Here is a 24,976-nt window from a genome sequence, read left to right as displayed (position 1 = left end):
TTAAAGTGTGAGGCCATTACCACTAATCTGTGCAAAGCCAGACCTCTTCACTCTTGTGAAAGAAGGAGACAAGAGGATATTTATGTGGAGACAGTAAAGTGATGCTACAGCGGGAAACTCACACCGTAATTCTAGATACTCTGCTTCGGGATGAATTGATTAAGTGAAAGTTCTGCGTGGTAAATTTGTTGTATAGGTGAGCTCCTGCATTGACTGCCTTCTTTTTTTTTATCTAAAAGAGGACAAGGAGATCACTGACCCAGATCCACTATAAAACCACTGGCCACTGCTCACACTGACATGACAGAGATAGATTTCTTTGAAGAGTTATGAGATTGAAAAAGGTAGAGAGAGAGAGGAAAAAGAGGAGAAAAAAATGAGTCGATTATAAGCAGAACTAGGCAGTAATGTCTGCTGCCACGAACAATTTCAGGAACTAGGTCAACTGGATCAATTCAAGTTTAATGTGCAGTAAAATGAGTTGGATGCAATTTAAAGATTACAGATTCTTTCATTTAAAAAATGTTTGGATGTTCAACTCACAGGATGTTTTTCTTCTCTTCCAGGTAAGGCACAACATCAGACCATACTTCCTCGTCTCGGACTCGCACAAGCGCATCTATGATGTCATCACGTGGGCATGGACTCAGGTTGCCATCAGCTACACAGTGGCGCCATTTGTCCTACTTGCCGTAGGACCATCACTTAAATTCTACAGGTATGTGTGTGTGATTGAACAGTGGGTTGATATTGAGCTGTATCGTTGACACTCTGGACTCCATTAAACAAATATCCGAGTTCAACAGAGAACACTATAGCCTCTGCTTTCTGTGAGATAATTAGCAGAGTGAGTTGTGCACGCTGCTGTTGTGTAAAATCATTGTTATATTAGGCATGTAGATGAAGTAACTGGCCACAGTGTAGAGATTAACACTTCACTTTCATTAGCCTGGTTCCCTCTTGTCCGGCTGTAACGGTTAATGAGACAGCTTAATGAGCAAAATACGGGAAAGATTGATGTGAATGAAATAAAATGAGCAGCCTTAACATTGCTCTGCTGCTGCCATGAAATAAAGGCCTAACAATGCTCAGTGTCATTCAGATGAGGACAGTGTTAAATGGCTGCTAGACAGACGGGATAAAGTGGACTCATTAAAGGATAAAGTAGATTTCTTCCCATATTTAGGGTAATTTGACAAAGGGCTGTCTTGTTTCATGCCGGTGTCAGCAAAAATGAGCTATGTAAGCAAATTAAGTTTTAACTAAAGTTAACCTGTTTGTTGTTCTTCTCATATACGACACTTAATTAACCCCTCATCCCTATGACTTAATTATGATGCATATTATAGCGCTGCCAATCGTACCACTCTCTCAAAGTTATTATGCATGTTAACAGTTGTTGAGTAACAAGACTTGAACCAAAATGGTGACACAGACAGGACATGGGAATTTCAAAATAAAGGTGTATCTTAAAGATGACGATATGGATCGTTATTTTCACTTTGCATCAATAATATTGGATGGTTGATCACTGACCTGGTATCATTACACCACTTGTTATTTGATGCTATAAAAAGGGGGTTTGATATTATGATTGACAGCTGCAATTAAGTTGGGATTGAGTCAGAGAGGAAAGGGTTATTGGTGGGACCTTGGTACCGGTTGTTCCGGTAATGACATCACTGGCGTAAGATGGCAGGGCCCGTATCTGTGATGTTTTGGCTACATTTTAGTACACTTCGAGGAACTTCGAGGAAGTGGAGACACATCATCCATCTTTATATACAGTTGATTGTCTGCAACATCGCCCTGGTGCCCTCGTCCAAAAAATCTATGGGATTTTCCATTGAATTTTGGATCCCTGCAAAAAATAAGTTCTTTGGTCAACAAATATTTATTATACTTACACATTTTGTTCAGCAAGATAATCTTCACAAATGATCATCACTTTAATGATTTTTGGCGCCTAAATGTAATCAGCAGAAGTAGATAGCTAAGACTAAAACAAACTACGCTGCGGTCGTGTCGGTAGCAACCACATAAAACCTTCAAAGTTTACAAGTGCAGTATTTACTGATATATTTTAGTTGTAGAACAAAACATGAAAGTCTCTTAAACTTGTTTTAACTACAGACCTTTTTTAAGGCATTTTACCAAAAACCCATTGACTTTGAGATGAGGGGACCTGAAGTGCTGAAATGCTAACTCATTTCTGGGTTTTAGGACTCATTACTGAGGTTCTCTATGACCTGCACATATTTTCTGTTTTTGCTCTCCAACTTCTGCTTGTAATAAACAGTGCTGAGATTATTGTGACTGTGGGGTGTCCCTGCAGGTCCTGGTACTTCTGCCTACATCTCCTCTGCCTCCTGGTGGTAATGGTTTTACCTGTCAAATCGAGACGCCGGCAGGCCGCAGAGCAGCAGGACGGCCTACAGAAGGACAGCCTACAGGACAACCAGACAGACCACAGCAGCACAGACAACAACTGTAACCAGAAAGACAAAACCACATGAGGCTCAGGACAGCAACGCACAGACCCCTCAGCAGCAGAAACACTGAGACGAACTAAAAACCACTGAGAGCTGGAGTGTGGCGAGTCTGTTTACCTGACAAAGAACCAAATATCGGACGCTCTGAGAATCCTAACAGACAGAAAACACACATCAATATTCTGTCAAAACTTCCAGTAGCAAGGGTGACAGCAATCACAGTTTCTGACACGGATAAGAGACCAGGACGTAAAAATGGCCACGGTGTAAACTAATGAGTGATAGTGGTTACTTTGCATTACATTAGCGGGAATGAAGACTTCCAAGCTGCCTTAAACCCTCTATGTACTCAGCTGGTGAAATAACAGTTGGATGGCACACTGCAGGAACCTAAATGCAGTTTCACCGCTGTGTTATCGGGTTATACAAACAGATCTGACGTGCAGTATGTGGAGGGTTTTTGTCATTGTCTGGATACAAGCCTCTGTCAGGTGGAAACAGAAAACGTGTTCATGTAAAAGAAGCATAACCTTTATCATCAGCTGCCAATCTCAAACAGGCCTTAGGATCCTCGGAATACATTGTTTGATTTCTATGTCTTTTTTAAAACCTTTACTGGAGAAGAATTCACACTGTACGTGTTTTGTATTTAGATGTTTGTGACAACACTATTTCAAATCCATTCTCAGTGATTTTTTTTTCTTCCCCTGGATGAATTGACAAGCATAGTGAGTCCAAAAGTGAAATACAGATCTCGTCCGTCTCCAGCAGTGGAAAGTCTAAAAAAAAAAATAAGGCACTCAATAGTTGCTAAATGGATTTCTGTTTCTTTTTATATTTTTCATATCTGCTGCTTTTTTGACAAACATCAGATAAATGTGTGTGTTTCAAAGGGAGTTCATTTGCCCTGTTGTGATTTTCCCCTGGTGTCAGGGGTGTGTTGGGTTTTTTTTTTCTTTATGTGTTCAAAGCTATTTAATTAGTGCAAGTCCTAAATAATAAAACTGTATAATTGGGGAGTGGATTGTTAACATTACCGTTGAACACTCGTACAGATTAATTTATTGTCTTAAAGGTCCAGTGTGTAGGATTTAGGGGGATACATTGGCAGAAACTGAGTAAAATATTCATAATTATGCTTTCATTAGTTTATAATCACCTGAAACTAAGAGTGATTGGTTTTTTTGTTACCTTAGGGCCCATGTTCACTTAGCATTTGTCTCTAAGCTCCAGTATCTTTTTCAGTTGTTCCCTGAAAAAACAAGTCATATGCAGCTGCATGTCGCTGCCTGGAGAAAAAACACTGCATCCAGCTTAGCCTTATTTGTGTGGCAGCTTTAAAAAGTTCAAGTTGAAAATCTTTTGAGAAAGACACTGATGATGTCACTGCTGCTCTTTTAGCTAGGCTGCTGTCACAACGCAGATAGACAAGCCTGTCTCGGAGCAGATCAGCCAGCAGACAGTAGCTGGTGACTGTTGAGCTTTCATCACCGCACAGTTGTTTATTGCATAGTCAACCGTCTGTTAATGTAGCGTTGCAGTAGCTCCCTTGCTAATGCCAATCTCAATATATTGCTGACATAGAAACAAAACCAATTCTCAGCACGTCATTTAATAAGGCACAGGGAGCTTTTTTTTTCTGCAGTGCTCCCCAGAGCCCCGTCACTGCTTTTCTGTTGAAAGAAAAACGCTATGTTGGCACAGGCCCTTAGAATGAGCTGATTACTTCTACATATGGAGCAGGTCCACCATGTGGTTACTACAGTAGCGCAGAACAGACAAACCAAACTCTGGCTCTAGATAGAGCCATTCGTATTTTCATGCCATTCCCCGTAGTTCTACACACTCAGCAAACATGAGAAGTGTTAGTTGGTTGCACTCTGTATCCTCGCCACTAGATGGCACTAAATTCTACACACTAGACCTCTAAATCCTACAAATGTAACATAAATCTAGTCAGATTACCACATTCACTCAATTTAACTGTGAGAAGGTTTTGTAGACATAATTATAACAAGCCAATTGAATGTATGAAAAGTTTCCAAATTGATGCACAGTGCATAAAAGCACACATTGTGTTCACGCTGCGCACCATGTGCAATTTGCATTGTCTGAGAGGAAATTTAATATTTATGTGTGTGTGACATAATAATATTGTACAAAATTCAAAGACATAGACCAGCTGTTGTGGTAAATGGTCTTATTTCATATTGTGTGCACTTAAGTTAGAGTAGGTGATGTTTCAGGGTGCATTTACTGTAGGGTGAAAGAGACACTGGTTTCTCACGTTGTTTTGGTTCATGGCTCACCTTAAGCCTTTCAAATCATCCAGTTTACTCTTTATGATACAAAGCAGTTCAGATGGATTTTGGGGAGGAAATGTGGTGCAGAGGAGGAAACCCGAAACGCACCTCACTGTTGTTTAAACGAAAAATTTTTACTTATCTGTTTGAGCAGGGGGATTTCAAGCCCACAATATCAGAAACACTTTGAAGTTGTGCATTTTCTTTCTTCTAATTGTCAGTAATTTGAGTTGGTTTACGTTGTGTAAAATAACAAAGCAGCAGAGGTGAGCTTTTTCATTTCTTTTGAAGATTTTTCTAACATTTGCATATTCCTGCCATAACTGTGTGTGTGTGTACCAATATTCATGTGATCCGTACATGTTGATGTGGTCTCAAGTAAACTATATTTGTAGCCTGGGCCCTGTGTAGGCGAGCGCGGCCCACCTAAGGGGAAAGGGATGTCATTCTACAAACATAGCGATTATTGCACTGCATGGCCACCCGAACCAGCAGATCAATGCAAACGGCTCCATATGTCCAAAGTGCCAAATCACGAATGGCGCATTTTTGTTTTTATTTCTTGTTTTTTGTGTGTGTGTATGTAAGCATGTGTGCCTGTGTGTGTGTGTGTGCAAATGTGTCCATGTAGTATGTGTGTGTGCGCCTGTGTAACATAACGGTTATTTTTGTGTCAGAAGGAAATTTATTGAAAGATTTGTATAACAGTACATTAAAATTCTGATTTATGTGGCAAAATAAAGAGAAATTATTTTTAAACACTAACACTGATGTTTGAAAATATATGCCTTCTTCTGTCCAGTAATGGAGATTAATATTAGTAGTAACGCTGATTTTAATTTGTTAATTACACCTTTGCTCTTCTATAACTTTATTGCTGCAAGCTGTTGAAATGTTACAATGTAATATAGATTTTAAAGACGTTTAACAAAGACCCTGATATACTATCGACATTTGATGCTGAAATGTTTAGTGGGTATGTGGGGGGTCATGTCCCAATATACCGTCCTGTACATCACCACTGGAAATTGATGCAACAGGCCTTTTTTCCCACACAGAACATTTTTGTCACAGTAGAAGCACAGAAAATGATCAAAATATGTATGTAAAATATGAAAATGTTTTCAGTAACACCTGTGCTTAAAAAGCACATATGTTTCTTTTTTAGGCATATGTCGCTAATGTTATGATGAGCACGTTTTGTTTAGGTTATTCAACAGTATTTTAACTATAATTATAATTCAACAGTTTAAATGATGATGATGATTTCCAACTACTATATATATATCCACTATATAGTTAAACCCACCAAGACTTTCATAAAGGTAAATCCCAAAGAATGGGCACACACACCACAGAAACAATTTTGGTTATGCCCTCCATTGGTCAGCACCTAATATTGTATTAAACTGACCATCATGTTTCGGTCCTTCATATATTATTTAATACAAGCATAATCATAGTAGTAGATAGAGTGAAGACGTCCTTGTTAAAATCAGAGGCAGAAAAGGTATTCAGATCCTTTACTCGAGGAAAAGTAGCACTCCAGTATGTGTAAAAGTTCAGCAGTTCAAATATTACTTCTAAAAGTACGGAGGAAAGAAAAAACACCCTGTGAGTGTTGTGACTTGCTTACTTTTTAAATGTTTTATTATTTCCGTTTATTTGAGTGTTGAGATCCACATAGAGCCTAGTCCAATTGGGCTTACAAGACACTAGACAACAATAACAACAACCACAATGGCCACATGATCGGTTGTAACTTACAGCTTCACAAATTCAAAAACAAAACATGTCCAGACATTAAATATGCATAACAAAATGGTCTTATAATGATAGACACAATGTTCCCTGTCTTAGTTGCAATGCATTTTGTACAAGTCTTGCTATGGCAAAAAAAAATCTCCTTATTAAAGAACCAATACAACATATTACCTAAAGATAACCTAAACAAACGAGGGTTTCTTTAGTGATTTTTTTTTTCAAACAAATTATTTTTTAAGTCACTGTACATAAAAATGACTAAAAATGTGAATAACAAAAGTCACTGTACATGGGGCAATGGAATGCTAAATTAAAAGCATCTCTGAAAAACACCAAGATCGCAAAAAATACACAAAAGTTGCTCTTCAGGAATGCCCTTAATAAAATAAAATAACCATGCACGCAACATGAAGAAACAGCATATAGCTTTTTAGCACAAATAGTAATGCTTGCAGCACGAAACGACACACAACTAAGCATAACTTATACTAAAGTGAAATTTTTCACAAGTGCAGTTATCTTCCATGTGCAATTGATGTAAATACTTTTTAACTGTTGAGTTTGCACCTTGTTTTTTACTATTACACCTTGTTTTTCTACCATTGCGCCTTGTTCTTTCTTTAATATATAATGTATATTTATTTTGCTTTTGCTTGATATCTTGTACACACCTTGCTGCTTTAACAATGCACATTTCCCCATTGTGTGACAAAGGATTATCTTATCTTATAACATGCAGACATGCAGAGCAGCAATAGCAACAAGAAACAGCATGAGACAGCAGCAGAGATAAAACACAAGGGTCATAACGTAGACCCTAGTACAATGTTAAAAGATGCAGTTACAGGTTAATATGTTTGTATGCACTAAAACACAGGCAGGCCATGCAACACAGAGTTAGGCAGGTTGTCAATAAAATAGATCACCGAGGTACATGATTTTTAAGTTAAACAGGTTTTCATCTCACTGCTTCCAGGACACTGTGGACACACATGAACAGTACTTTTGGGTTGTTTCGTGTACTTGAAAACAATAAATAGTAGCCCATTTTATATGCTAATGATAGTTTTTAAATTTGAATCTGCACAAACGGTAAAAACAAGCATACTTCCTACAACTGGTCCTGCTGGAATATTTTAACTTTTCAGCAAGAAATCCCATCTATCTACAATAATAATCCCGTCAGATGGAGTCCATGTTTTTGGACAGTCTGTTATCAAAGTGTGGGTGGGGGTTCCTCGTAACCATCCTCGTGCCCCCTCAGTTGCGCCTCACGTGACGCCCCTGAAACCAGGGGTAGTGGGAGGAGGAGGAGCCGAGGCGCCGACTTCACTGTACGAGGTTAACGTCGCCCTGTTGAACACAGGAGCGAAGTATGACATGAAAAAACGATACTTTTGACAATGTTCTCCGGACTGGAATGAAAATACAACCCGACGCAGAGCAGCACAGCCTAGGTAAGAGGACTTCAGGTTGTGTACTTTACTTTTTCACTATTTTAAAAGGTGATACAAGTGCAAGGACCTGTTGGAGAGCTAGCCACTGTGAGCTAACGTTAGCCTGTTAGCCGTTGGGAGTTTGGCTCGCGAGTGTTTTGCTGTTGCTTCCTAGTAATAGTAAACACAGGAAGTCAATGTGCTCGTGACATCCTTATTAAAAATTGTCCATCGAAGACAAGAAAAAAACAAAATATATAATTTTACTATACTGTCTTTATGTTGTCACAATTGAGGCTACACGTGATAGGTGTGTGTGTGTCATCCAGATGTTTATTTTTCTGACAGGTAGTCAGAGAGGCTGATGCGCCATACTTGTTAGAAATTTGACTTAAAGCTAAGTGCAAACAGGAAACATGTAGCACAGACGCACAATATGCTTTATGTTGAAACTGTAGCCCAGTTGACTGTTTGTTCGACCTTTAGTTTCTCTCAAGCAGCTCCTGTAAGCAGTTGTTGAATGTAGCTAAGTACTCAAGTACTGTACTTAAGTAAAAAATTCATGTACTTGTACTTAAGTATATTCTTTTCATCCTACTTTATCCTTTTACTCCAGTACATTTCAGAGGGAATTACTGTTATTTTTACCTCACTACATTTATCTGACAGTTTTGGTTACTTTACATATTAAGATTTGTAAAGAAGAAGAGTTTATGAAACATGTTTTGTCATAAATCAAATTACCAAACAGTTCATACAAGTACTATAAAAGTACAGCTTTAATAATCTTTTTCCTTTTTTCCCCCAAAATTTTGAGTTTTTATTTTTTGTAATTGTGACTTTTTTGGGGTTTTTTTTTTCTTCTTTTTAAATAATTTTGAGTTTTTGGGGATGTTTATTTCTGTGTTTTTTTATTTAGATTTTTTTTGGGGGGGGGTTGTTTCTTCTACACACACACACACACACACACACACACACACATATATATATATATATATAAATTATGATTTTTCTGCATTGTGTACTTTTACTTTTAATACTTTAAGTATATGTTTCTGATTATACTCTTACTTTTTCAGTGCAGGACTTTTACTTGCAACAGAGTATTTTCACAGTGTGCTATTAGTACCTTAAACTTTAGTAAAGGATCTGAATACTTCTTCCACCACTGCATGTAACCAGGGATTAGTTCCTAACAGAAGGTTTATTCAACATTACAGAGTAAGAACCACCCGAACTTCCATAAATGGATGCAGAAAGACCAGTTCCAGGTTTTGCGTTCAAAGTTTCCTACACACCTCAGTTAACCTGATTCTTGGCGCAGACCCTGGTACGCGTCAGGGAACTGATTCCTCAGCAGTTTCATACCCACATGACAAGCCATTAGGAGCTGACTGGTTAAATTTAGAGATCCTATCCAGTGTTGCTTCCCAAGTTCATGTTTGTGTGTGTTCAGATAGCAGCATGATGATATCAAGTGGTCTGTGTTTTTACATAAATACTGGATCATATATAATCTGCCAGCAGATCTGGGTATTTTTGTATATTGATAAAAATAATATTGATGTGCAGTAAAACCAGACATGATATCATGAGGGATTTTGGTTGCTCAAAATTTGTTGTGATGAATATTTCTGTTTATTTTATGGTTTATGGTATGGTTTATAGAGCTGCAACGATAAATTGATTAATTGATTAGTCAGTCGAAAGATAATTAATTGCTAACTATTTTGATAATTGTTTAATTACTTTCTAAGAAAAAATATCAAACTTTTGCTTGTTCCAGTTTTTTGAGTGTGAGGTTTTGCTGCTTCAGTCATTTCAACATCTTTGTTGAAAACAAACATCAGCTTGGTTTGGAAACTATTTTACCAAACACTATTTTTTTTGACATTTTATAGACCAAATGATCAAAATCCAAAAGCTTTGCACATCTGTAGGTTGACAGGTGCATAAAAAACACCATAGACAGACTATAATAGAGTGAAATCAGTAAATCAGAAATGTGTTACATATCAATATTTAGGTTTCTAATTAAAATTATTGGGATATTTATTTTGATTTTTTTCATTATTTCCCAGCCCAACCTGAAACTTACGTGATTTTCTAGGGTTAATAGTATGATTTTGAATAAAACAGCTTCCATTGATATCAACCAAAAGTTACTTTATTGCATCACTCCTTGAATGAAATCACACAAATTAAGCCAACATCTTAATTGTCTCCCCCCTCTTATCTGTGTAATTTGGTGCTGAGCCAATGCATGTAATGAAATGAAATCTGGTCGAGTGTGTCCATTGTGTTGGGAAGAGATGGGCGTAGGCCAACCCCCTCATCTAATATTCAGCCTTGAGTGAAGGGGGGATGCTTAGCGTGAGCCCGGCAGTGCTTGTTGATAGTGTGTGCGAGTGAGCAAGGGATAAAGATTGGTGTTGAATAGCCAAATATAAGCTTCACCCTACACCGAGGTAAGGCGTTGCTCTGTTCATCTTTTTGTAGTGTTTTCTAGAGAACATGTGTCTCTTTTAGTAGCTTTAATCATTTATTTTAATAGCTTAAACTGTTTTTATTGGTGTTTTGTTTCAGCTGGTTTTTACTGGATGTGTGTGAGCTCCTATCTGATCATGCTTAACAGAGAGCGAGAGAAATGTTTGCTGATTGGTTCCTGTGTGGTGCTATCATCCACCCATTGTGCTGAGAGACAAGGAGCTGAGGAGGGTGTGTCAACAGGCTCCCTATTGCCTTCACTGTAAACAAAAGATTTTTTTCATTTATGTGTGACACTGCCTGATATGGAAGAACAGTCTGCAGGTGATCCATGACTGAAAAAACAGGGTTGGAGTTCAAAAAAAGAAAGAATATATGTAATTTTTTACTGGTTGTCTGCTCTGAATTGACTGTTTTGGGCCTTTGTGCTGACAGCCCAACAAGCATGTGACATTTAAGCGTTTATTGACCCAAGCCTGAGCTGCTTGTCTCACAGATTATGTTGAAATATCGAGCAGCATGTTTGCTAGTCTTTATGTGAAACCCATTGCCAAGGCAACTTGCAAGCAATGAATGCCGATGATTAATTCTGTGTTGGTGTGGCAGGAAGTGAGTCTGACCATGATGGAAGAGCCCAACTTGATGAATCATTAATGAGTTTTTTATCGATCGGCTGAATCCCTACAAGAACTAAAACAACCACGTTTGAGGGGGGTTTCTTGTCAGGTAAAATAATAAATTCAATGTCTGAGAAGCTTTCATATTTTTCAGTAGGCGAAACAATGCCGTTTTATTTATAAAGCATGGTTCATACACAGAGTTAGGTTCAAGGTGCTGCACAGAGAAGTGAAAACACCAAGTACAAAGTTGAAACAATACAGTTTACAAAGAGCAAAATAAAAGAGATAAGGAAAAAAAAGTGTCTCACTAAATTTGCATTTTTTCTGTGCTTCGTCTCTTGGGTGCATGCTGATTGTGGTCTGGCATCTGGTCTCCACCGTTTTATAAAGCCTCTACCTCACCTGAGTACACACCCATAGACATCCCAAACACAGAAATGAAGAAGAAAACGAGAAAATACAGGCAGAGGGCAACGTTCTTTTTTTTACAATGCTGGAGCCTAAGATAGTTTCTCCAAAGTGGGCCCTTTGCATAGATTTGACAGATGCCGACAATCGCATAACTGCATCTTACTGCTATTTTTCCATCAATGCAAAGCAGTTTCAGTGAAAAAGTGTGCACCTATTGTACTACTTTCAGGCACTTTTCTTGTTTAGTCCACTTTAAGGCAGTGGAGGATGGTAGAACTGAGGTCAGTCTTGATATAATTGGAGCTCACAGTCGAGTGCACCAATTGTCCATGTCATCATTAACTTCAAAGGATCAAAGTTAAAAGACTATTGTTTTTCTTCAGTGTTTTTTTGATGACTTAGTGAACTTTCTTGAGCGGAGCTTTGTGACTGCTCTGCCTTCATTACACTAAGCACAGAGTTCATGTTTTCAGCATGAGCAGGCAGACTGAACTAAACTGAACTGAACCAAGTGCCCCTGTTCGCTCTTGTGTAATGAGCATGTTCAGTGCTTTGTCCTAACCACACTTTTACATTCTGGTTGAAACGTACACATGCAACAATGTCCTAAAGGTTGATGAATCTATTTTTTGGCTGTCAACTTCATATTTGGAAGTGTGTGCATATGCCTGGTGTGACAGTGAAAGCAGATACAGATGCTTGAACAGCAAAATAACACTTTCCAACAATCTACTTTTACTTTAAAACTTAGTTTAAAGTATATAAGGCAAGTTACTTTATATAGCTATTGAGGTAATTTCCTGCCAAAACCAAACAAATCCTCAGCATCATTTACAGTGGCCAAAAGTCCCATATTTTTTCATCCATGTAAAATGTAATTTCTGTGTACTTGAAAGATGTGCTGAGCTTGCTTCTGATGCATAAAGTATTAAAATATGTTGTGTATTTGTTTGATAGTTACATTTTGTATTTGAAAAACAAAATAGTTTGTTTATTGTGTTTTTGCATTTGTAAACCACGTTTGGTTTTTTTTTGTTTGTTTGTTTGGTTGGTTTTGGCAGAATATTACCTATATAAATAGCACAGTTCAAGGGTTTTTTACATAAAGAAGTAAAAAAAACCACAGGTATGATAAAACTTGTTTTTACATTAAAAAAACTTACTGGTAGGGAGAAAAAAATAGTAAAAAAATAAACAACAAAATTAGATGTGTAAATTAAAATAATAAAAATGATAGTAATGATAATAAAAATGACAGATAAAAAGCCAAAATAAAAGCATCATTTTACTTGAAAGGCAGTTAAGAACATAGAAGTGTTTAGACTGTTTTTAAAGCAACACAAAATGCAAAATATACAAAAATGCATGTGAACAAGCAAACACACACATTTAAACCACACTTGTGATAATTTGTTCAATAAATCTTTTTAGAGCAGAAAATATGACCCTCTTTTCTGACTGTATGTCGTGATAATTATAGCAAAAAGATGCCGCCTCTGTTTTTGTTTTTATGGGTGAGTGTGTGCGTGCGTGCGAGCTGGGTTTGGACAGTGCTTAGTGCTTAGCATCCCTTCAAAGACACACCACACCCTCTTCCTGGCTTTAACATCTCTGCTCCTCTCTTTGTAGTGCTTTACATTTAGCTACGCTGGTCACTTAGGAACCATTAGTATCTTCTGCCTTTTGTGAATCTGCTTTCCTCTGGTTCTGCAGTGGTGTACAGGTGGTTAGCAGTCAGCCATGGACACCACCACCTCCCTGAAGATGACCTCCCTGGCCGTTCAGAGTCTGTTCGGCTACGTGGAGGAGGAGAACCTGGCTGCCATCAAAGCACATTTGGACAAATTCAGAGATGTGGACAGCAGGAGTGATGTAAGTCAGTCATTTCACAACAACCCTCCTGTTGGCTCAAGTTGTTTGTCTCGGGGGCAGTATGAAGTAACGAGAGACTATGAGATTTCTTGTTTTTTGGGGGGGGGAAAGGCAAACTAGAATCTGCTGTGAAGCTGTAGCAAAACAATACCACTGAAACTATTCACAAAGATGTTTGCAAAAAGAAGCCAGTGCCTGATATTGTGTTTGGCTCATGGAGGGTTTATGTTTTCTTTTATATAGGCCATATATGAGATATAGTGCTTATAAGTGATATTTACTCTCCCAGGAAGTTCTCATGTGCAAACCCCTTGGATTTAAAGATATGATAACTAACTTTACGGGATTAGCCTCTTGAAACCTGAGCATATTGGCTTAATCTCTTTCAAAAACATGAAGGCAATGAGCAATTTCACAAACATGCCCAAAGCTAGCAAGGAAGTAACAAAAAAAAATACACAAATAGAAAAAAATATTTAAAAAAATAAAATAAAAACAACAAAAAAACAAGAAAATGGATCGAAAAAAGTGCTAAAATTTAAACATAATTTACTTTCAACATATAATTATAGTCAAATATTTCTTTATTTCTTTATTTATGTAATTTTACTAATTACAAGTTCATTTTCTTTCTAATTTTTTGCATCAAATCAAACCAATTTGCTGAAGTTTCAAAGTTTTAAATACTTACATGTATTTAAACTTACTTACATTATGTATACTTACATAAGGCCAAATCTGTCTAACAATTCTCAAACCTAGAAAAATCTGTACTTTTAATCGAGGATACTGTCATGTGGTCGCTGTGGCCTGTCAGCGCAGTCATATCCCCTTTGTGTTGTCTGCCAGACTCTGTCATAAATTAACTTTTTATCTGGTTTTAAGCCACATTTTTTAGATATTGGTCTATTTTAACTACATGTTTTAACAGATGAAGGATTTTAGTTACTGGACGTCTGGATCTTAGGTTCTTAGAGTAACAAGCTGAGCTAATGCCAGCAGCATTTAAGCTCCAGCCCTGCTGTACCCAGCAGTGTCAGAGAAACAGAAATGATTTTAAGTTCCAGGTCTGTATTTTTTTATTTTTTTATTTTTTTGAGAGGAGACCTCTGCAAATAATTTTTCTCTTTGTAAAAATGTCATAAATATTGAACAAAGAAAGCATCCTACTTTGGAGAAACTGACTGCAATGATCGCATTTCTCAAAATGTTGCAAAATGATAAAACATGAAAACTTATAAAGACGGTAAATACTTTTTTAGGCACTGAGTACTCATAGAGAAACATCGATGTTATGAGTTTAATGTTCCTTCATTTCTCTGACCAACAGCACACATTTATTTTCATGTCAGTCCTGCATAAATCATATTTCTTCTTTAAATATCAACATTGCACCAAATCTATGTTAAGAGTTTTTAGGTGTTTTGGGGCAGTCTTTAGACTTTAAGTATATCCATGAACTGTTTTTAGAAGATGCACCAATTTTAGCTGATTCCGATTTCCATTTTTTTGTTCAGACCTGCTGACTCAGATTTCCTTTCTTTCTAAGAACTACAGCATCCACAAACATTTTTGTAACTTGAATGGAAAAGTCTATTTTATGTTCATAATAAAACATTAATTATTAAAGTGATTCTATATTTTCTTAAAAACTGCACCAGGACTTGCAGGTCTCTGGTCATGGCTGATCAAGGTGAACTGTCTGATTCTGATCACTGGCCTATAGATCGGTGCATCTCTTGTTTTTTAAGATTTAAGTCTTCAGTAAGAACAAATGGGTTTGTTGTCAACAAGGAAAAATGTATAACAGCATCATTTTTGAACCTGATTACTAAAAAAAAACTTTTATGTGTAGGCCATGTTGCATTGATGGATTGATTAACAGGTTTTTTTCAGGATTAGAGTTAAATCATCAAACAGTGTCATTGCCTGCCATTTCTCTTCCCAGTGAGTTCTCAGGGGGTTGCAAAGGAAACAGTGTGATTCATTGATATGCTGGTGTGTTCAAATCTTCATCACAGTTTCAGTTCCTTTGCGCTCTCCTTTTTCAGATTGGACAGACTCCCCTGATGGTGGTGTCAGAGCAGGGCAATCTGGAGATAGTACAAGAGCTCATTAGGAGAGGAGCCAACGTTAACTTGGATGATGTTGTAAGCGCGCGCACACACACACACACACACACACATACACACACAAATATAAACAAACCGTCATGAACAGGCACACGTGGCGTTCTAAAACAAATAAAAACGCTGTAGAGTCCAGGCACAGGTGAAAAACAATGTGGTCATTTTAACCACATTACCCAAAGACGACGTTGAACGAGTGGCCTTGATGTTCCATCTTGCTGAACTCACCACACTCGGGCTTTAGTCCACAGCTATTATGAGCCATCACAAGCCATAATGACAACTTATTACACATTTTTACCTTCGCTCTTTTGACTAAATGACAGGATCCACTTGCTGGCCAACACCCTGCACCTCCAGAGGCCAGCCCCTCACACGCACACACTCACGCATGCATTTACCCTCCCACTTAGGCACACGCATGCATGCTCACACACCTCTCATTACTATCTCACGTACATGTAACCTGCTATTACGCATCATTCTCCCACTAACACAGAAGAAGGCAGGAGAAGAAGTGCATGTCCTAGTTGCACTTGTTTTCCGCACTTTAGTCTCTGACGCTCCTGTCTGTCCATGCGACACCGTGTTCCCATGAGCACCTGGTATGACCAGCTGGTAGGTACAGGGCTTTAAGGAGCCTGGGCTGTCCCACGTTGGCCTCGGACAGACATTTTCCCAAATGGATTTGGAGTCTAATGGGAGTTCCTACGGTAACAGGTTGTCTGTGTGTGCAGGACTGCTGGACGGCGTTGATCTCAGCAGCTAAGGAGGGCCACATCGAGGTGGTGAGGGAACTGCTGGAGAACAATGCTAACCTGGAACATCGTGACATGGTGAGAACACAGAGTGAAGTGTTTTTCTTCACCTAAATACTTCATTCATACATGTCTTCCCAAACTGTATACTACACAATACCTCTAACAATGATATCATGTCCTCTGGAAAGGCCATAAAATTTTACCAGTATTAAACCAAGGAAATGGTGAAAAAGCTGAATTGGGTTTAAATTTGGGGATAAAGATGGGGGTCATCCTTGTTATCAAGTGAATGAGAGGCGTGCCACGTAAATGACCTTGGTTTGATTCTAGAGAACTTTGCCGTATGCCATCCCATTTATTGTCTTTCTTTGATTCCTCTATATCCGCTATAAAAAGAATGTCTAAAAGGACAAGAAGAGTATGTTAAGAGGTAAAAATAAAACTGGGCTGCAGGTTAGAGCAACACTATGGGATAATAAAGTATCCTCAGTGCAAATAAGACTTGACAGTAAGGATTAGGGAATATACAGTTTTTATTGCTGATTGCGCTACAAAACACTCACACTAAATTGATTGTAATTTCCATTTTCAGGATTATGGTAAATATCATATCCAGCAGCAACCAAAGAGACTCCTGTTCAACTAACAATAAAAGAGACTGCAGAAATAAGCGGCTTATGCAACAACCTCAAAAGAAAACAAAAGATCTTATTCAAGCACCAGAATATTTCATATCAAAAGATATAATGCCATATCACATGGTTAAAAAAAGCCTTTTTTTTTTAAATTATATTTTAGCTATTTATTCGTATTAGGTAGGACAGTTCTAAGCGTGAAAGGGGGAGAGAGGTGACATGCAGCAAAGGGCCGCAGGATGGATCAAATCCACGGCTGCTGCAACAATGACACAGCCTCAGTACAGTAGCTCTACCAGGTGAGCTACTGGATGCCCTAAATCCCATTTTAATATTTTTTTATTGTTTTTCACAAAACGCATGTCCTATTTGTACTGCAATAAAAATATTTGTTTCCTAACAAAATTTAAGGTGATTCTAGTCATAGCTAAACAACATGAAGCAATAAGATACCATGTCAAACTTCTAAATCAAACATTAAACTAAAGCTTGAGTGGTTGGTTAACATGCTGCTCAGACTTGTACTGTCAGTTGACTCTTTAAGTACGATAATGTGTAGCCTTTATAAAGTTCAAAATATAATTAAGTCTTGATTGTATGTACTTTAATGATTTCTGTAAAATGGAATGACCCCAGTGCTGGTTGAACAGAATCATCTATTGGCTTTGAAATGGACATAAAATGAAATTAAATAACATGTGATGGCTCCTCTCCAGTAGTAATCCTATTTCCTGAGCTCTGGTTGTCTCTGCATGGGGTAGTGATATGATTTAGTCTTTGGATCGAGACCTCTCAGAGGCAGACAGAAGTCTGCAGGCTTTCTGTAGCAGCTATTCTGTATTCATGAGCAGACTATTGGAAACATTCAGATGAGATACACATATTTATTACCTGAGGCTTAGCAGATTAGGTTTTGTGATGTAGATGCAATGTTCATTTCCAGCAGTCAGAAATGCTAAAAATGTAATCCCAATGAGAGGTAACCATCGGCAGTTTGTAGGTAATGTATATGGCACTCAATGATTGGACTTTTTTATGTCCTTCAATATTTTATTATGGATGATGAGACACTAAGGGCTGATTTTACATCCTCGGCCTGTGTGACTTTTTGGAAGAGGCTCAGAACATCAACTGACTCATTGCCGTGCGTGGCGTGTCTAAGCTGCACAGGACAGATCACAGCCAGTCATCACAGTGGGATTATAATAAACCACACTGCATGATACGGTTCACTCACTGGAAAGTGTGTCACACCAGCTGTAAATAGCACATTTTCCTACCACAAAATCTGCTTAGTTTTGACCTGTGCTGCTAGGATTTAATACTGTTGTTACCCTTACACCTTACTGTGATAAAATAATACCTATATTTGTTTCCAGAAGATTACATACAAAACATACATTCCATATGCAGAAGTGCTTTTTATTTATGAACAAATGTCCTCTCCTGTCCTTTCAGTTTTTCTGTTCAACTAAACTGTGCTCTTTGTGTGTATTCTACTCAGGGAGGTTGGACTGCCCTTATGTGGGGAGCCTATAAAGGTCGCACAGATGTGGTCCAGCTGCTCTTGGAAAAAGGAGCTAACCCCAACATCACTGGTCAGGTACTGAGACTGGACACACTGCATTTTATCTTATCTATTGTCTGTTGTTCCTTCATATCAGTAGTGAAAATGACATAATAATAATATAGGTAATATAATATATAAATGTCTTTTATATCTTTTGTATGTATTGTCTTGCTCTTATCTGGACCATTGAGTCTGTAATAAAGTTTATTATTTATTTATTATAATAGGTATGTTTACAATGCATGACATGAAAATAGTCTCTGAACGGGGCAGTTTATGTTCATATTATGTGTGTAACTGTGTAAATGTAATCCAATGTTTCAAACTGATACACCATGTAAATGTCAGTGCTAAACGTAAGTTCACATAAGTTTAGAGTGACTAAAATGTGGACACAGACTCAACCTTGCTCTTCAGTGCGATTCCTCCCCCATCATCTGCTGTTTCAGTCATGTAAGGTGGCTTAAAGCATTAGTACGACCACAGGCCTGACACTGATCATTAGTTACTGTCAGCATGACTTCACCCCTCTCCTCTGGCCCAACAGTACAGCGTCTACCCCATTATCTGGGCGGCAGGTCGAGGCCACGCAGAGATTGTCCATCTCCTGCTGCAGCATGGAGCCAAGGTCAACTGCTCCGACAAGGTAACTACATACTGACAGATGTTCATCATTTACTTGTTTTTAATCACACAGATGATGTAGTTAGTGGTATGAGCTAAAAAGATTCAAGTGCTTTGGTCCATATCCAGCTCTCAGTTCCCCAAGTCTCTTTTCACTCTTCCTTTATTTATTCATTATCCTTCTTTCATGATTATTCATCCCTGGGTAAGCCCCTGGGTATTCAACTACATAGTATTTTGCCACTCATGTCTCATGCACTGTATTATATTTTCTCCTTTTCTCCACAGTATGGTACCACTCCTTTGATCTGGGCAGCCAGGAAGGGCCACTATGAAAGTGTGATGCACCTTCTGGCAAATGGAGCTGACGTGGACCAAGAAGGAGCAGTGAGTAGATAGTAGCTTTTCTGTGAATGGTTGTTTCCTATTTGTCAGCAGCATTCAATAGTGATCCAACACTATCATACTTTCATAGAGAGTGACCTCACAAAGCCTTTTTGGCCTTTGTTTTCTGTTGGTTTGTACTAGTAAAGTATTTTGGCGTATAGCTGAGCTGCAATTGAGTTTGAATTTCAGTTTACCATTGTATTTTACGTATTTATTAATAAGACCGCATTGAAAATGTCAGTTTCAGGCGCAGTGTCTGTCAAGATATTTCAATAATGTATTAATTAAAAATGGAGCCCGATGAGGGGGTCGATAGTCAGTAGAAAAATGTCAAAAATAAATAAATAAATAGAATAAATCTGAAATTAGAGCTGTAAAATTATGGGGGAAAAAATCTCAGATATTGTCTGAGATTAATAGGGTAAACAACAAAAGAAAGTAAAGTCAAGAATTTTTGAGAGAAAAAAATCAGTAAAATCTCGGAGATTAAAGACGTAAATTTAAGAGTAAAAAAATCATTTTGTTCACTTCATTTTGCAAGGTTGAATAAACTTCACACATAAGACACCATTGCAAACAGGGAATCTCTGAAAACGTGGAGTTAAATGACGATTGTTTGAATGTCCAATCAAGATGTCCCCCAGTGGTTCAAAATAGTTTAAAAAAAGTCAGATTAGACTCATACAGGACATGAATACAGGTATCCTGGGTGAAAGTCCTGTGTGTCATCAGTTCATCCACCATGACTTCTTCTCTGTGTGGACTTATACCATGTCACCTAACTTTATGGCAGTAAGCGCTGAAGGCATTTTTCCTGTAACTAAGTTACTTAAATGTTTTAAATCAAGACTTCTTTCTTGAAAATGTATGAATTCATAATCTCAAAGACTATTCTAGTCTCTTTCCCATAAATTTGGGTTTTTTTTCTCGTAAATTTACCACGACAGCAATATAAGTTAAAAAAGTGGAAAAATATGGAAATGGAAATTATGTTATTGTTACTCGGATTACAACACCGTCTATATGGCTACAGCTGAGTAAGTCTTATTTTGTTTGGGCTTCATCGTGGGTGCTATGACACACAAAGCGGCCTGTGTCGTTTTCGCACAATCAAGATTTAATGCTCCCAAGCGCCACAAACTCATTAGTAAACCGCAATATTAAATAATTGATTGCATCAATGACGCAGTGCATCTGTGCTCCTTCGAGTCATGTTGCATCTGTGCTGTCACACACTAAATGATGTGACAGTTCGATACGTAGCATCAATAATCAAATGGAACTAAAGCAGCTAATGTTGCAGAGCAATTAATTTATGTGTGATTTAGAGACTCTTGTGCCTGGAAAGATACATGAGCTATTGGGCTCACTCGACGTTAGATCAAAAATAAATTGTCATTAAGCCTGTAGTGTCCCCCAGAGCTGCTGAAATAAACTGATAACATTTGGGAAATACATTTGGTTAATCATTAGCCATAAATTATTTAATTTTTGCCATATTGATCACCAAAAGAAGATAAAGCTAGGAAGTCATTGTTCTAGACTACCTTAACTGAATTATGTTCCTGACCTTAGAAATAGATTTTTTTTGCCTTTTTAAATAGTGTATAAATGTATAATGTATTTTATCTTTGTTAGTTTTTTTTTAATTAAAATAATTTTAATTTTTAATTTTGAAAAAAAATAACAACTTTTATCTTTTGAAGTTGTTTTATACAATTCCAATATTAAAATATGATCCCATATCTTTTATACATTTTTTTTTTTTTAAATTGTGAATGTAAATGAATATAATTTTATAATCCTTTCATGTAAATGAGCATCAACACAACAATACTGTACGTATAATCTTCTTTGGCTCACCCCCCACCCCCAACCCCCCAAAACATTGAAAACATAATAAACGCTAATCAAAATCCTAACACCATGTCAAGTAGAGAAAAACTTCTGTAGTCTTAAAATGTAAGGGTTTGACAGTCTGAAATTGAGATTCTCTCTTTCTGTGTCCTTTCAGAACTCAATGACGGCTCTGATTGTGGCAGTGAAAGGCGGCTATACAAAAGTTGTAAAAGAGCTGCTGAAGAGGAACCCAAATGTCAACATGACGGACAAGGACGGCAACACAGCCTTGGCCATTGCTGCTAAGGAGGGTCACACTGAAATCGTGCAGGACCTGCTGGATGCTGGCACCTATGTCAACATACTGGATAGGGTGAGGCCACCGTATAGCAGCATCACAAAAGCTTGCTGTTTGACAATTTGGAATAGCAGGTAATATAAAATGCATTATGATTGACAAATATGTCATGTCTCTGTCTGTTTTTCTTCTCTGTCTCTTTTACCATCTCTGTCAGAGTGGGGAGACAATGCTGATTGGAGCAGTGAGAGGAGGCCATGTGGAGATAGTCCGAGCTCTGCTGAACAAATACGCTGATATTGACGTCAGGGGCCAGGTAGGAGCTCCTCTCCTACTATCTTTGCTGCTATATTGATGTTGAAAAAAAACAGGCATGAGGTCTTCTTGTGTTTTCTGTGTGATGCGTCATGCTGCTATTCAACACTGTTAAGTTCTGTTGTTTTTTGGCAAAGTAAACTTAAACCCATGGCATTACACACATTTACACAAGGATTATTGCTGTAAATGCCCTATAAATGATGCCCTATGCATAATGCTATGCTTTTTACATAAACAGTACACAATAAAAACAATGCACTGCATTCTCTGTTAGCACTGCTTTGTATTTTTGTCAGAGTTTATTATTTCTAAGATAAACTAGTATTTGCCATATCCTTTTCAAATCAGGATGGAAAGACTGCCCTCTACTGGGCAGTGGAGAAAGGCAACGCGACCATGGTGAGAGACATCCTACAGTGTAACCCTGACACTGAGAGCTGCACTAAGGTACGGCACACTCGCACATATGATTTCTCTTTTAATTTCTACTGATATACATACAAGTAAATATCTTATATACTGGGTTTAAGATAGAAAAATTAAAGGCATTTCCATTCACTTCATTAAATAAGAATATTAACAACAGAAATCTGCTATTTTGGAAAAATCTGTTGATCACCAATGCAGGCAAGCAATCATGAGTATCGTCCTAAAACAGCTAGTTTCTTTCTGAAAACCTGTTGTGTGTAAGTAGTGGTATTTTGATAAATTGTATATATAAAACTGTGGTTCCCGACATTTTTGCTTTTTGCTTATCACTGAGTACAGTCAGTGATAGAAAAGAACCCTTGACAAAGTGAAATATTTTACGTATATTTCACATTATTTTCATTCATTGCATAACAATAACAGTTCAGAACAAGTGATAAACTGTATAAGTATTCTACATAGTGAGCATGATAACTGCATGAAGTGTGTGTAAAACAAGTGATTGGGATTCATTTTGAGCAGATTACTTCCTGTAAAAATTGGACCAGATGAGTTTTGGTGATTTTAGTAAGTTTTTTTTATATGATTCTCTGTTGTGTTATGCATTTTTAAAAATCTTTTTAACAATCACACTTAACAGGCTCCTTCCCCCTGATGGTTGGCCATTATTTCATCAAATCTTTGGTTGTTTTAACTGCATATTCTCCTAATGGAGAAAGAGGCTGTTAAGCAGAGAATCTAGGCTCTGCGAATATAGGTTGTATTCAGGTCTTCGTTGTGCCCTTTTCCTGTGAATTAAAACAAAAATACATCTTAAAAATGATCTAAACTTTAAAAATAACAGTGTCATTTGTTTGCTATATATAATTTGACTGCTGAGATATAGGCCTACTCTATATATTTCTGAAAAATGTTCTTACACCCCTGAAAGTCGACAGGCTTTGTGACAGTCATGAAGCTTGATGACCCCTAGTGGGGGTCGGGACCAATAATTGTCCAATGTGAGGAGATTTTCCTGTTCAAAATAAAATCTATAATGATATTGATGTTCAATATCTTTTCGTTTTAGGAGGGGGAGACCCCACTTATCAAAGCCACTAAAATGAGGAACATAGAGATAGTGGAACTTCTGCTGGATAAAGGAGCCAAGGTGTCTGCAGTGGAAAAGGTACTTTTTAAAAACACACTTGCACACACCGATTACAGAAATATCTTGTCAAAACAGTACTTTTATTGCAGTATTAAGCTTAGTGATGTGGAAGATTATTTTTAGTTTTTCTTTCACAATAGTTACTTTCAGTTTGTTTGTCACAACAAGTAGTCAATTCAGTCTTTTCTTTCTTCAGAAAGGAGACACACCCCTCCACATTGCCATCCGAGGGCGAAGCCGAAAATTGGCCGAGCTGCTGCTGAGGAACCCTAAAGATGGCCGTCTGCTTTATCGCCCCAATAAAGCTGGAGAGACGCCGTACAACATCGACTGTACCCACCAGAAAAGCATCCTGACACAGATATTTGGAGCCAGTATGACCCATTTTTCTCCCCATTTCATTTACACAGAATTGTGTTACAAAACAAGCTCAAAGAGAGTGAGAATTTGGAAAAGATTGAATCGCTTAACTTTTTCTTCTCTTATCTTCTTCTGCACTGCTTAACCTTTTCTCTCTCTCTCACTCAGAGCACCTCTCCCCCACTGAGTCAGATGGAGACATGTTGGGTTATGACCTGTATAGCAGTGCTTTGGCAGATATCCTCAGTGAACCCACCATGCAGCCACCTATCTGTGTTGGACTGTACGCTCAGTGGGGCAGCGGCAAGTCTTTCCTTCTTAAGAAACTGGAGGGTAAGTAAGCCCACAGCATTAAAAACTGTCTCATAAAAAGATGAAAAGTACCAAATTGTGGAAATTTGTTTTTTGGACAGTGCCTTTCCTCAGTTTACTTTAATCCTTTTCTAGCACTCAAAGTTATGACATTTTGTTTTGATTTTACATCATATCCTCACATAGTGTCCTACATTTGAATCTCTCTGTATACTTGATTGAAATCCTTGACATAAGATTATTTTTTTCCCTCCTCTTGTCCATCAGATGAGATGAAGACCTTCGCAGGCCAGCAGATAGAGCCATTGTTCCAGTTTTCCTGGCTGGTGGTGTTTCTCACCTTGCTGCTCTGCGGCTCAGTGGCTGTGGTTCTGGGCTTCACTGTTGATCCCAAGCTGGCGATCGCTGTCTCCCTCAGCCTCCTCGCTCTGCTCTACATCTTTTTTGGTGAGAAAACAGATGAGCTTGAAATGAGACACTGACATGATAAGTGATGACTATGAAGAAATTTAGTTTCAAATGAACTGCTCCACAGAGAGAGCAGCCTCCGTCGAAGTGGTTTACTTACATAAGGACAATTTTTTGTATTTAGGATTACAAACAGAAGTTCCACATGGATTAAATAGAAATACTTAATACACGTTTAAAGAAAGCGGTGGAAAGGAATGCGACATATTTTTAGAGAGTAAATATAAATGAAAATACTATTTTATTAATTTTTACAAGGTTTGCTTTTTTCTCAACAGTTTAATTTATTTAAATATTTAGGGCATATGTGA

The 24,976-nt window shown here is 37.7% G+C and overlaps 2 protein-coding genes across 6 annotated transcripts in view; both read left to right on the top strand.

Moving 5' to 3' along the window:
* mboat2a (membrane bound O-acyltransferase domain containing 2a) overlaps positions 1 to 5,560 on the top strand; it is a 56,881-nt gene extending 51,321 nt beyond the window's left edge. The window contains exons 12-13 of the mRNA XM_042501051.2: positions 567 to 718; positions 2,336 to 5,560. Of these exons, the coding sequence (XP_042356985.2) occupies positions 567 to 718; positions 2,336 to 2,516 (333 nt within the window). The 3' untranslated portion in view covers positions 2,517 to 5,560. The remainder of the gene's footprint in view (positions 1 to 566; positions 719 to 2,335) is intronic.
* Positions 5,561 to 7,859: 2,299 nt separating this feature from the next.
* Positions 7,860 to 24,976, top strand: part of kidins220a (kinase D-interacting substrate 220a) — a 59,274-nt gene continuing 42,157 nt past the window's right edge. For 4 of the 5 annotated variants that reach the window (XM_088087860.1, XM_088087859.1, XM_088087857.1 and 1 more), the window contains exons 1-14: positions 7,860 to 8,016; positions 13,227 to 13,385; positions 15,437 to 15,535; positions 16,252 to 16,350; positions 18,415 to 18,513; positions 19,028 to 19,126; positions 19,393 to 19,491; positions 21,506 to 21,703; positions 21,846 to 21,944; positions 22,295 to 22,393; positions 23,445 to 23,543; positions 23,722 to 23,899; positions 24,054 to 24,218; positions 24,465 to 24,644. In XM_088087860.1, the coding sequence (XP_087943986.1) occupies positions 13,254 to 13,385; positions 15,437 to 15,535; positions 16,252 to 16,350; positions 18,415 to 18,513; positions 19,028 to 19,126; positions 19,393 to 19,491; positions 21,506 to 21,703; positions 21,846 to 21,944; positions 22,295 to 22,393; positions 23,445 to 23,543; positions 23,722 to 23,899; positions 24,054 to 24,218; positions 24,465 to 24,644 (1,645 nt within the window). In that variant the 5' untranslated portion in view covers positions 7,860 to 8,016; positions 13,227 to 13,253. Of the gene's footprint in view, positions 8,017 to 10,369; positions 10,464 to 13,226; positions 13,386 to 15,436; positions 15,536 to 16,251; positions 16,351 to 18,414; positions 18,514 to 19,027; positions 19,127 to 19,392; positions 19,492 to 21,505; positions 21,704 to 21,845; positions 21,945 to 22,294; positions 22,394 to 23,444; positions 23,544 to 23,721; positions 23,900 to 24,053; positions 24,219 to 24,464; positions 24,645 to 24,976 lie in introns of those variants that run through there. The other variant, XM_088087858.1, reaches the window with a different exon arrangement.

This window comes from Plectropomus leopardus, chromosome 14, assembly GCF_026936395.1.
Source record: "Plectropomus leopardus strain MGB_pleo_1.0 chromosome 14, ASM2693639v1, whole genome shotgun sequence".
NCBI lineage: Eukaryota > Metazoa > Chordata > Actinopteri > Perciformes > Serranidae > Plectropomus > Plectropomus leopardus.
Note: the sequence above shows the minus strand (reverse complement) of the source record. Positions and strands in the feature narration are given on the sequence as shown.